General features: G+C 40.4%; 1 protein-coding gene across 50 annotated transcripts in view; it reads left to right on the top strand.

Moving 5' to 3' along the window:
- SLMAP (sarcolemma associated protein) overlaps nucleotides 1–6,808 on the top strand; it is a 92,803-nt gene extending 85,995 nt beyond the window's left edge. For 28 of the 50 annotated variants that reach the window (XM_083602990.1, XM_083603003.1, XM_083602970.1 and 25 more), the window contains 2 exons: nucleotides 3,714–3,803; nucleotides 4,907–6,808. In XM_083602990.1, coding sequence (XP_083459116.1) covers nucleotides 3,714–3,797 — 84 coding nt within the window. In that variant the 3' untranslated portion in view covers nucleotides 3,798–3,803; nucleotides 4,907–6,808. The remainder of the gene's footprint in view (nucleotides 1–3,713; nucleotides 3,804–4,906) is intronic. The other 22 variants (XM_083602986.1, XM_083603013.1, XM_083603012.1 and 19 more) reach the window with 1 other exon arrangement.
- Nucleotides 6,809–12,798: the final 5,990 nt, after the last annotated feature.

Genomic DNA, 12,798 nt, shown 5'->3' with positions numbered 1-12,798 from the left:
TATTCAAGCATCTTGCTTCAGAAAACCTTTGTTAATCAGGGCAAGATATCTAACGCAAAATGAAGCAGAGACTGAGAAAACAGCAATTTCCATCCGCCAGCCATACTTCAGAAAATGCCTTCTTGAATGGCAGTTTCTGCTTCTCAGGCGAATAAAGGAGTGTCATTCAGACTTCTGTTGACTTTGAGGGGAGCAGAGCTTAGATACAGCAACTAGAATGATTTTTAAGTAAAATTAACCTAATATAACCCAATCTAAAGGCTCTTGATTACAGTGGTGCCTCGCAAGACGAAAAGAATCCGTTCCGCGAGTCTCTTCGTCTTGCGGTTTTTTCGTCTTGAGAAGCAAGCCCATTAGCGGCGTAGCGGATTAGCGCTATTAGCGGCTTAGCGGGCTTAGCGGATCAGCTGTTAAGCGGCTTAGCGGATCAGCTGTTAAGCGGCTTAGCGATCAGCTGTTAAGCGGCTTAGCGGATCAGCTGTTAAGCGGCTTAGCGGATCAGCTGTTAAGTGGCGTAGCGGCTTGGGAAAAAGGGGGGGAAAGGGAAAAAAACCCGCAGGAACTCGCAATACATTTTCGTCTTGCGAAGCAAGCCCATAGGAAATTCGTTTTACGAAGCACCTCCAAAACCTAAAACCCTTTCATCTAGCAGGTTTTCCGTCTTGTGAGGCATTCGTCTTGCGGGGCACCACTTATTATAACCCAATCTGCTATAACAGATCAGTGATATGTGAAGTCTTTCCACTACAACAGTTACAGAATCAACCTCGTTGTTGTCGCTTGCTATGGGCCTGAGTATATCTAGTAGAACTATAGGGAAAGAACTTGGATGCCCTGTTAATCTGCAGTTTGATGAATATTTCTTGGTAGCAGTACTTACTGTGTTTCTAGTAAAATGCATTCTCAAATCAACTTAAATATTTATATTTTTAAAAGTTCTATAAAGGCACCTGAGAATACATTAAAGACCAATAGAATACAATAAGTGTATCAACAACTAAAAGAAACTTCATCTGCTATCTTCATCTTCCACTTTTGTCTTAAAATGTTTTCATGTGTAGAGGAATAAATGTGAAAAATATTGTGCTGATATGTTGGAATGCAGAATCTGAGTAGAGTTAGTCTCTTACTCATGGATTTTCACCACAGAATCAACATGAATTTTACTTTCAGTAATAAACATGTTTTGCCTGATTCAGTCAAATGAGAAGATTGAGTGGGTGTGAACATTCCAAATAATGTTCTGTTGCTGGGAGATTCCAGAACATTCTGATGGCAGCTCTTGCTCACCCTTTTTGAGTAGAAAAATATCTATCCAACTTGGCAATATACAAAGGCTTTGAAATAATAATAAAACAGTACTGACTGCCCTATTCCCTAATCACTAAATTATTAGGCATAGGGACTGAGAAGAGTTATGTATGCAGGTGGTTGGTGAATCAGATACCGGGTGAGTGAGGAGTTGACATTCTTTTACTTTACTGGAGAACCTCATACCCAAATGGATTTACTGTTATTTTTCAACCTTGCAGTTTGACAAAGGTGTTCTCCTGTTAGTTTCCCCTTGAGATGTTTTATTATTTATTAAATGTATAAACTGTCCTTCATCCTAAGATCACAGGGCGATTCACAGCAAAAAGAAACAGAAAGAAAAAAAGAAAGAAAGAATGAGAAAAGGAAAACAAAATACATATTATAACAACAACAAAAACCAATAATCATCCTCCCACAGACACATTTAAAAGGGTATCATTTGTTTTATCAGCCAAAGGCCTGATTATAGAGGAACATTTTGTCTCGTGCTTAAGATACGTAGTGAAGGCACCAGGTGAGCCTCCTTGGGGAGAGCATTCCACAAACGGAAGCCACCACAGAAAAGGCTCATTCTTATGTTGCCACCCTCTGGACCTCTCACGGAGGAGGCACACAAAGAAGGACCTCAGATAATGATCACAGGGCCTGGGTTGGTTCATGTGGGGGGAGGTGGTCCTTGACGTATTGCGGTCCTGAGTTGTTTAAGGCTTCATAGGTCAAAACCAGCACTTGTTTTTGTTTTTGCTGTGCTGCCCCCTTTCTGCTTCATAGGCCATCTTTTCTTTTTTATTTCCCTCACTACTTCTTTTCTTGGCAAGCAAGCGAGTTTGATGTATTGGTTTCATATTATATCAATAAAATAATTAAAAGCAAAAAAACAACAACAAACCCAGCACTTTGAATTGGGCCTGGATGTGCTCTCTAAGGCTGAAGTAAGAAACCTTTTTTGGGATCGAGGACTATCTTACCCTGGAGGAAATTTGAATTTCTATAAATAAGCTTGTTTTATGTTGATCACGATAGGGGAAATAATAGTTTCCATAAAATAAACCATAAGAAAATACTGTGCTTCCAACAGTCCCTAATATTAAAATTCTGTCATATGGAAAACCTTCCTACCACACTGTCCTTAGGCATGGGGTTGAACAGCAGGGTTTCCACCTTGTCTTTTTCATAAGATTTGGATGGACCATATATGGAGAGATAGCCAGGTGTTCCCTATTTTTGCATCCTATGGACCCTATAACATTCAATTTCTGCTGACAAGAGATAGGTTGCAGTGCATATTGAATCACTTCTTGCACTGCCTGTGATTCTGAACACCATGAATGCCTTCCCATTTTAGTAACTGAGAGACACCCCACTGTGCTCATCATGCATTTTCCTCATTTACCTCAGGCCTAGGTGTGTCAGAGCTCATGATGAAGTTGCCGTATCATAAACAGCAGAGTGTTTGGGGGATTTGACTGCTAAAACTCATTACTCTAGCCCCAAGTCACATTGAGTAGTTATTTCTTGTTTTGGAATCTGCTTTAGGTGAGCAAGTGCTTGAGGGGTTTGGGACCCAGTGACCATAGTAGAGGAAGCTAATGTGAATGTACTTGTGATATATTGGGGCACACAGCAGTGAAAGTTGCTCTTTTGCCTACTGAAATGTGATCCGCGTGACCTGAAGTTTGGTCCACAGAAGGGTCTCATCAAAACCCTGATTATACAAGAAGGCATCCTAATTTGTGAAGAACTTATATGCGGTGAAAACCCCAAAAAGATTTATGTGTTCTTCACAAGTGAAAGCACTTGCCTCCAGTATACATTTTTCCCCTGTATGTAGGCGATACCAGGATAGGAAGAGCTTTTTACGAAGCGTCCAACATAAAATAATTTTTTCTACAGAGTTTGCATTCTGTTAAAAATGCAAGTCTGATGCAGATGGAAAAGGGAAAGATGGATTTTGTTTTTTGAACAAGGTAATTTTAAATGGCTGTGTATCCAGATGGATTAAAATCCTGATTGGTATTTGAAGCTCCTGAATATTCTGTTGAATATGATTTGAAAATCTAGAATTACATAAAGCACAATTGCACTCTGTCTTCTAGGGAACCCTCCTGAAATGCAGTAAGAGTTTAAGGTTTATTTTGCCCTAAAATATTACATTCTGTAGATTAAAAAGCGCTTCCTTAAGAGAAAAAATGCTTTGTTGTTCAATATCCATGTTTACTTTGTACAGTGGTGTACTAACGTTGTATACCAGACTAGCTGTGTCTTCTTGTTAGATGTCTTTAGTGTTTCAGTTGAAACAAAACTTGATCTTTGAGCTCTCCCCCTATCTAAATCATCTTTACCTATTTGATTATTTTATAGCAGAAAAATGATTTTAATATCCCTTCCCTTCCCTTTAGCCTTCCATATTACCACCCGTCCCAGCCGTATTCATCGGCCTAATCCTGGCTTTCCTGTTTTGGTGTTACAACCCATTGTGGTAGAGAAAGGTACTACAAGCACTATTCAGTCCATGTATGTTCGTCCCTCTCACCTGTTTGTGCCATTTTTGTAAGATAGTGCATGGTGAAAAACAGGTATTGGTTTACCTGATGCAAATCCTTCATTTAATAAGTCATTGTGTGTGATATTGGCAAACCAAAAAACAAACAAACTAATCATTTAACATCTGTCTTGTTTTCCTTGTGCTAGTGCTAACAGTGTCCTGTTGTAACCTACTTGTTTCTGACTGTTCTTCTTCTAACACACATTTGTCTTTTGTAAAATGCCACAGAGTTAGGGCCTGGAAGAAAACCTAACTGCTTAATGACACTAAACAAATGAGGAGTTTGCATATTTGAATCTGGTCCCTTATTTCCTTTTTACCCTCCACTAATTCAGAAATTTCTCTCTGGATTTGAATGCCTTTCACTTTTCTCACTGTTGTGGTGAAGAAAATGCTGGGTGGGTGGGGAATGAATGGACGAGGTGTGGGCAACAGGTGGTGGTTTTTCATTTCCAGTTGATGCAGGGATGGATACTACCTTCCCAAATGCATTCTGTAAGACTTACCACCCTCTGTGTGGAATTATATTCTTCAGAATGGTCATAATTTAAGGTGGGATGAAGAATATACACGTTAAGATTAACACTGCTACGTTTCAGAACTGCTTTAAACCTAGGCAAGAAAAGTTTAATGTGTTGTTAATTGTTAACTGATGAACTTCTGCTGATGCTTTGTACAGTGTTCTGGAGGAGGTCTAACAGCTCATAATTTGGCATGGCATGCATTTATCTTGGCACAAGCATCAAATGCAGTTATCAGATTAAAAAATTCAGAAAGGTTCAATAGGAAGCATTCAGTTAAGGGATGAATTTATGCATCTGCTAAAGCTAATGATGTCACTTCATGGAGACTTAACATCCATTGAAATTCCTTCACTTGGATGAACTTTGTTTAACCCCTTGATGCCCAGTCAAAAAAAAAAATCAAAACCACGAACAGATGGGAAAACCTTCTAGGGACTTCCAGGAACTTGAAGGGGTTAACTAATTAGTGTCCACTGAAACAAATGAGATATTGATTATTTTCCTTTTTTTTCTCCCTACACAGAGACAATGGCCTTGGATGCCTGTGATGGCAGCTTTGGTAGCTGTGACAGCCATGGTGCTGTACCCAGGCCTAACCAGAGCTTCTCCATGAGAACTGTTGTTGAATCCATACACCGTCCTCCCTTTAGAAGCTGGCATCATTCACATACTGGGGGAAAGACAGATTCATCACGTTCCTTTTTTTTACCTCTTAGTACCGCAGAGTTTGGCTTCAGAGCAGCAGTAGGGTCATTGCTTTAAACTGTACAAAATGTATCTGTCTATAAAGAGGGAATAAAATTATGACTTCATTCTGTCGTGAGCAATATTGTTGCTCACAACTTCATGTAATTCTTAAGATAGTATGTTGGAGTTCTAAATACTGTTATGGTGGCCTAAAGTAGGCTTCTTGGTACCAAATTATTTATGATGGTTAGGTGTGTGGATATTTTACTTAATAATCTGATTGCCAGATTGAAAGCAATGCATTTCTCGCCCCAACCCCTCCCCAATTTGGACACCCATGCCAAATATCCTTTAATACTTGGAAGCAGATGCAGTGTGCTCAGTGCCTTTCAGTTTGACTTTATTTGTACATGAACATACCATTATTATTTTTTACTTGCTGTGAGTCACTGAGCTATTGGGAACAATTTTATTTTTTCCAAGTCTTCTGACAGAAACAAGTATTTTTCTTCAGTAAAGGTCCTATTTTATTGATGACTTGGGAACTGGTATAATTCATTGTCAGCCTTAAAGAGCTCTAGAAGAAACTGAACGGACATCATCGGTCTAGAATGTTTTTGTGTGCAGGTGTGTGCATGTGTGTGCCTGAGTGAACTAAGGTTTTTCTGGGAGCAAAATCTTGATTTTTCTGATGGACATAGTGCAGTGATCCAATTTTTAGTTTGAATGTAATTTATTAAATCTCATGTATATAGACACTATAAAGCGCAACATATTTTCGCACATATCACATTATAGAAATGATTTTTCCAGTCACTTATTATCAAAACCAAGCTGGGGAAGTAATATTTGTCTCTTTAAACTGTGTTTTCATTGGCATAATTTCATTATTATGTGAAGTGCTCAAGTGCTTCTATTGTTAGGGGAAGGAAGAAGACAAAATCTGAAATGGGCAATCCTTCTGGAAGGTAGAATAATCTAATTGGTCCTCTATGCAACAACTTAAGATGAAAGAATGTGCTATCAATGATTAGCAGCTTTATGTCACACTTTATATGGCCTTAATATTAATGTTTCCAGTAAGCATTGACTTGCGAATAGGGGTATGTAATTAAAACCTGAATAAAGTGCTAGCTTGCACTGCTCAACAGCTCTGTCAATTAAGGTCTGTATTAATATAAAAATAATGGCACAGTGAAATGTTTCAGCTGATTCATAGGAAGACTTTTCTCAGCAAAAAAATTAGTTGGTTCAAAGGATTTAATGGCAATCAGCAGATCTAGTTAAATATTTAAATAGAGTTTTTAGTTAATAATTTGCCTTTGAGGTGTTGAGGGTCACTTTACTTTAAAGGTTCTGTCTTAAACTATTTGGGATTTGTTAATGGGAGGATCATTTAGAATTAAGGGAATGTTAGTCCACAGACTCTTAGAAAATGTTGTTTTTGTTCATTTCATTCTTTTCATTTGCAGGAAACTGTAACACCCACCCAAACACCCACCCACACGCACACACACATGCCAGTGGTACTCAGTACCTCTTGTATATAGGTTATTGCAAATATTATTCTGAAAATGCTTAACTTCAGAATTACATTTTTAAAAGTAAATAATTGTTTTAAATCTATTTTGTAAAGATATAAAAAAAACAATAGAATTTCTGGAGTACAGATTGAACTATTTGCACTAACACACATGATGTGCATGATTTAATAAAATAACTTTACTCTCCCTATAAATGTTTGTGTTGAATCTCATTTGACATCCATAGAATTTTGATAAGTTTGTTGTGCACTAGAGAATGATGAAATCCTTTTATGAGCAATGATCACATTATATCTGGTACCCGTGAATATGAAAAATGCATTATCCTTTGCTACATTAGTTTAATGCCTGTTTCTAAGATTGACAATAAATGCTTCTGGTGGGGTATACATACAGATTACTGGCATATCACAAGCCATGAGGTTGCATCAGCATCACAACAGTGTTTTGTTGACATTATAGTTATTTGATGCTGGTATCTACTGTCCTTGTCCTTCTGTAGCCCTAAGCAACAGGCAACTTTATATGGTTACAAAGACGGTACAAACATGGCAGCCCTGTATCGAGTCTTCTACCATCTCCAGTCTGCCATGTCTCGCACAACTTACCCCATACCCTGATGCTATTACAGTGTGCATTTCACCACATCACACCTATCTGTAGATATGCTTGTATGAGCTAATATTGAGGCAAAGCTGTGTTAGGCATAACACCTTGTTCATCCAGTTTCTGCAGTTGTATTTGCACTCTTAAGCACACAGAACTTCAAGATTGTTAAGCAGTCTTCTGAACAAGTATGGAAGTTGGAATACACCATCTCAATTAAAGACTATATGGAACTTATATACACCTTTTGGGTGTTTCTGAAAATAGAGTTTGACAGGCTGTTCTTGCAATTCTCTTTGCAAATGTACATTGGAAAAAGCAAGAATTTCCAGAATCTTTAAAAAAAGTATGTAGACACTGAAACTGTCCTGAATTGCAGTTGCTCTTTGGATGGTATTCTGTTGGACCACAGTGTTTTTGAATAACCTGGGATTGAGTTTCTGTTGCATTGCCCAGTTTACTACAGATAAATTGGTGTGACCTACAATGATACAAAGGACTGCCCCCCAAAATTGAATGCTTCTATTTATTCAGGATTTCTTTTACAATTCGGCCAAAATACTGGTGCTTATGTTCAAAGGCTTGATTCATCAGCATATATGTAAGAAGGAACCTTGTGAATAAGTAGGACCACAGTATCATTCTTGCTCATCTTGTTTCTCATTCAAGACTGTCCCTGGATTAAGTTTGTGTGTTTATCATTCCCTGAGATAATACGGCTCCAACCAGCTCTGTAGCAAGATCTGTTTTGTATTAATGGCATCTCAAATTGTATTCAGCTTAATTAAAACAAAACAGAACAAAACACTGAGCCATCTGAAGACCTTTGATCAAAACTGCGGTATTGAAATAGCCGTTTTGTTTTTCTTAGCCACAGAGCAATCTCATTTGTGATATAGAAGACATCCACAAATGTTGAGACAATCAGACACCTGCACAAAATGGGAGCCTTGGGTGGCAATGATATGGGAAAGGGGGAGTGGGAGAGGGACCCAGTGGATCTGTTTAACTGGGGTTGCACATCCCTATATTGACTTACCCCTTTTCTCTGCATCTTCAGCCTTTGTTGGTCAAAAACGGAATACATAAAAGTGAACAACTAATGAGAGAGCATGTAATATTAATTGTTAAGAGAATTTAACTCCTGAAGAGGGTTGGAGTCTGTCGAATATTGGGGTGGGGTTGTACCCTGTTTTCCTTCCCTCTGTATGTGTGTGTAGGCTCAGTTGTAATCAGGGCTTTTTTTCAACCGGAAATCGCCGGAACTCAGTTCCAGCACCTCAGATGGGCACCGTTGCCATTATTAGAGAACAAGGGAGGCGTTCATGGTAGGTTCCAGCACTTCTTTTTCTAGAGAAGTAGGTAAAGGTAAAGGGACCCCTGACCGTTAGGTCTAGTCACAGACGACTCTGGGGTTGTGGCGCTCATCTCACTTTATTGGCCGAGGGAGCCGGCGTACAGCTTCCGGGTCATGTGGCCAGCATGACTAAGCTGCTTCTGGCGAACCAGAGCAGCGCACAGAAACACCGTTTACCTTCCTGCTGGAGAGATAGCTATTTATCTACTTGCACTTTGACGTGCTTTTGAACTGCTAGGTTGGCAGGAGCAGGGACTGAGCAATGGGAGCTCACCCCGTTGCGGGGATTCGAACCGCCGACATTCTGATCAGCAAGCCCTAGCCTCTGTGGTTTAACCCACAGCGCCACCCGCGTCCCCTTAGAGAAATAGAGCTGGTTGCAATCAACCTTCGTCATGTATTCCTGCCTGATAGTTTTTGATCTCACACATTTTTGGGCACTGTGCTCTTGCATGAGAACATGGCCTCTGAAAACAGGAAGTCCTGGTCAGTTGACAGGTATGTGCCATGGACCCCCTGGGTGGGTTATAGGATAGCACCTGGCATAAAATTGGTGTTATATAAATGCTCAATAGTAATAATCCTACTATAAAATACTTGTACAAAAATATATGTTACAATGAGTCAGTGTATCAATTCCCCTGATATCTTTGGGAATTTTTTTTATATAAAATGCAAATACTATCACATTATACTTGCTGCATTCTTGAGAATGGTCCAGTGTTAGCATGACCATTTGCAGAGGTGCTAATGTTTTCTTTTCGTTGCTGAAACTTCAGATTCTGCTAGTTGGGCTCATTCACTTTGTCACAGTCGTCATCATATTCACCTCATATTCATTTTCATTCACACAGTTCAGTTAATCTTTTTCCCTGCATGCTGGCATAAGGTTTTCTGGAAGGAGTTGCTCCTTTAAAAGAAAGAACTGGTAAATACTAGAGAAGACAGTTGAATTAGTCATCTTAAATTCATATCCTTCTTTGGTCATGAAAGCCAAACAGTGCGACACACAAGGATGGATGGCTACTTGTATTGAAATTTGTATTTTGTGTGAAATCGTCCGGTAGCTGTGCTTCAAAGCTGAGATTCTACCCCTTCTGAGCAAAATCTGAGGCAAGTGAGGCTACATAGGAATGAGAATGCTTCTTTCATGTTGGTTATATTTGAAGTGCTATGAGGTATAGTGGTGGGACTCTTGCTTATTTCTGATGATCTCCTCAGGTGAGTTGAAACAGACCACCAAAACCAACAGCACTTGCCTTTCATCACATAAGCTGCCAGCATTTTCTGTTATGTCTTGGTTTATATCTGTAGTATCCTGAACTTCCCCAGCTCTGCACATCAGAAGATGAAATTGCTCCTCCTTGTTTGTGAGGGAAGTGCACAAACTATCTTCAGGAGTGTTGGGGATCAGCGTTCTGCAGAGAGGTACCCTTTGGCTGTTCCTCAGGAAGCCTTAAGGTGTTAACTTCCTTGAACCGGGTGCTTGGGCTGTAGGGCCGGCCTTCCTGTTAGGCAGAGTGAGGCAGCTGCCTCAGACATCAAATTCTGTGGGGTGGGCAGCAATGATGCTGTGTGATGCATGGCAGGCCCCTGCACCCCCTAAGCTAGCCTGCTGCCCTCAGTTGCAGTGGAAGATGCTGTTACATCTCCAGTTGCCAGCCCAATTATTAACATGATTTAGATGCCACTTAATATAGAAATACCTCAAAGGGGCTAAGGTAAAACAATGTAAAATATTCATAAAGCACCAGTATAACTGAACCTGGAAAATGAATAAAAGTAACACTAATCAAATTATAAGGAAAAGCAAGTAGTTTAAAAAGAAATGGGTATGCCTGGGTAGAATTGGCTAAACGGAAACATTTTTTTTTTGCAGGTACTGAAAGCAATTTAGCAAAGGTGCCTGCCTAATATTAATGGACAGGGAGTTTCAAACTGTAGGTTCTGCCATGCTGACGGACCGATTCCTTGCACCTGCGAAATAAACATTATTTGCCTCTTAATCTATAACCCACCCAAACAGCTTTACAGATTGCATTCCACCCAGCGATCTCTGTATTGCAACCCATTCCATTTTGAAGGTTGGCTTCATTTTTTCAGTATGCCTAGCGCCTGCTTGGTGAGAGGCAAAATGCAAATGTAACCCCTCTGTGGTCTCTCCTGAACAGAACAGCTGCTGGATAGCAGAACTAAAGCCAGGTAATTGCTCCCTGTCCCTGGAATCCTTGACAGAACGCCTTCAAACAGGTCAGCATCAGCCTGCTACTGGGACGCTCCAGTGACAGACGGGATATGTGCTGAGCGAGCTTTGAACTGTGTGGTGCTGGGCGACATCCTCTCTGCTTACTAACATATGAAAGGAGATATACCTGTCCGTTTGCAGACAAAAAGGCTAAGGGGATAAGAACATCACATGCATGCTTAATATTAACATTCACTGTGCTGCTATTTTGGAGATGTATCAGCAGCTGCTCTCGTATATGAAAACCTGACCCCCAGTATTAAGCACTGAGAAGTGATGAGACCTTGGCAGGAGGAGAGAGGAATAGCAAATTCCAGGGAGGCTGCTTCATACATACCTATGAAACTTACTTAAAACTGTGATTCGATCACGCACACACTGAAGTAAGCTCCATTCAGTGTCATGGGACTTATTTCTAAGTATATATGCCTAGAATGGGTGTAAAGCAATCACAATGGAAGAATGTAACTATTACAAGTCAGTTTTGCCTCTTCTCTTTTCATTGCATACTGTTGGCTATAGCTTTACCTGTTGCTGGTTTAACTGTTTTAATTAAATGGTCATACCATTAAATAAGCCATATTGCTTGCTTTTATTGCTAATGAATAAAATGGCAAGAGAGCCAGAGTCGTTATGGCCAGCCATGGGACTGTGTGTTGTCTCTCTGTGTGTTGAACACTCCCAATCTTGAAATACATCGTGTGGAATTGTCTCATCTAACTGCTGAGTCAAGTTTTATTAGCAGATAGTATGTTTAAATATATAGAATGGTTCATATGCAGATTGAATAAAGCAACAGATCCAATCACTAGGTCTCCTTTTCTGCATCTCCCCAAAGGTTACTTGTATTACTTTAGGTTTAACCAGTGAATTGCTCGCCTGTACAACAACTGCAGCTGCACTCTTAACCACGCTTACTCAGAAGTGGGTGTATTACTGAGGAATTGGGGAGGAATCACCCTTTGTGGTCTTGTTAATGGTATATCAAGCAGGGCAACTGTGGGTGGCCATCAACAATGTAATTAAAAGTGTGTTCATTCAGAATCTATGCAGTACGACACTTCGCTGTTTCAGCATTTCCTGAGCCTTGAACTACATTGAGTACACTTCGGTGCAGGCCGGTAAGTTAGGCATTATTTAAATAATGGAGGCGCACCACTAGGCTATGATTTGTAAGAGGTGATCATAAACTATTGTGTCTAAAAACTCTGCAGCGCACAGATTTGCTCATCCACAGCATCTCTTAAATCCAGTGAAATGTTCAACTTGCAACATGGCCAAAGTCTTCACAGCGTTCTCTGCACAGCCAGATTCTAAGCAGCTGCCCCCACCATGCACGGAGTCTACCCTTAGGTCTGCTTCAGCTGGTACTGAAATCCTATTCCACTAGCTCATCTGTGGATGGAAGAAAGCAGAATGCAGCTGTTCTGCCAAAACAAAACAGAAGCTAGTCGGGCTTGTGCTCGATCCCCGCCTTTCACCTCAAAAGTGGCAGGGGGGCAGTGCTGTAATTGCCCCCTTGTCATGCTTGGGGCCATGGGAGGTGATGTCCCAGTGCAGCCAAGGATATCCTTGGACTCTGCTCTGAAGCCATCTCGCATACTTTGAGCCTTTGGCCTGGCCCAGGGCCAGCCCAAACACAGCCTGCTCATTATGCTTGGAGGCCTCTAGCTATTTTTGGATGCTCATGGCCCAGCTGGATTCTTGCCTGGATGCTTACAGCAGCATCCTTATTCTCAACCAATGTGAGGGATAGGCATTCTATCGTCACGTTGCCAAAGACATTTTAGTGCCTAAAGTGAAAAACCTTGATTGTCCTCCCCACCCCCACAAGCTACCCTGCGCCAGCAGTAGAAAATAAAAAGACAGGAAAGAAATAAATAAAATGACTGACCTGTGATTTGTCCTCATGTGTTTTGTACCCAATTAAGGAAAAAAGCCATTGTACGCAAACCACTGAAAAGCAGTTGAGTGTA

The sequence above is a fragment of the Podarcis filfolensis genome (genome assembly GCF_964270895.1).
Source record: "Podarcis filfolensis genome assembly, chromosome: 2".
Classification (NCBI taxonomy): Eukaryota; Metazoa; Chordata; class Lepidosauria; order Squamata; family Lacertidae; genus Podarcis; species Podarcis filfolensis.
Note: the sequence above shows the minus strand (reverse complement) of the source record. Positions and strands in the feature narration are given on the sequence as shown.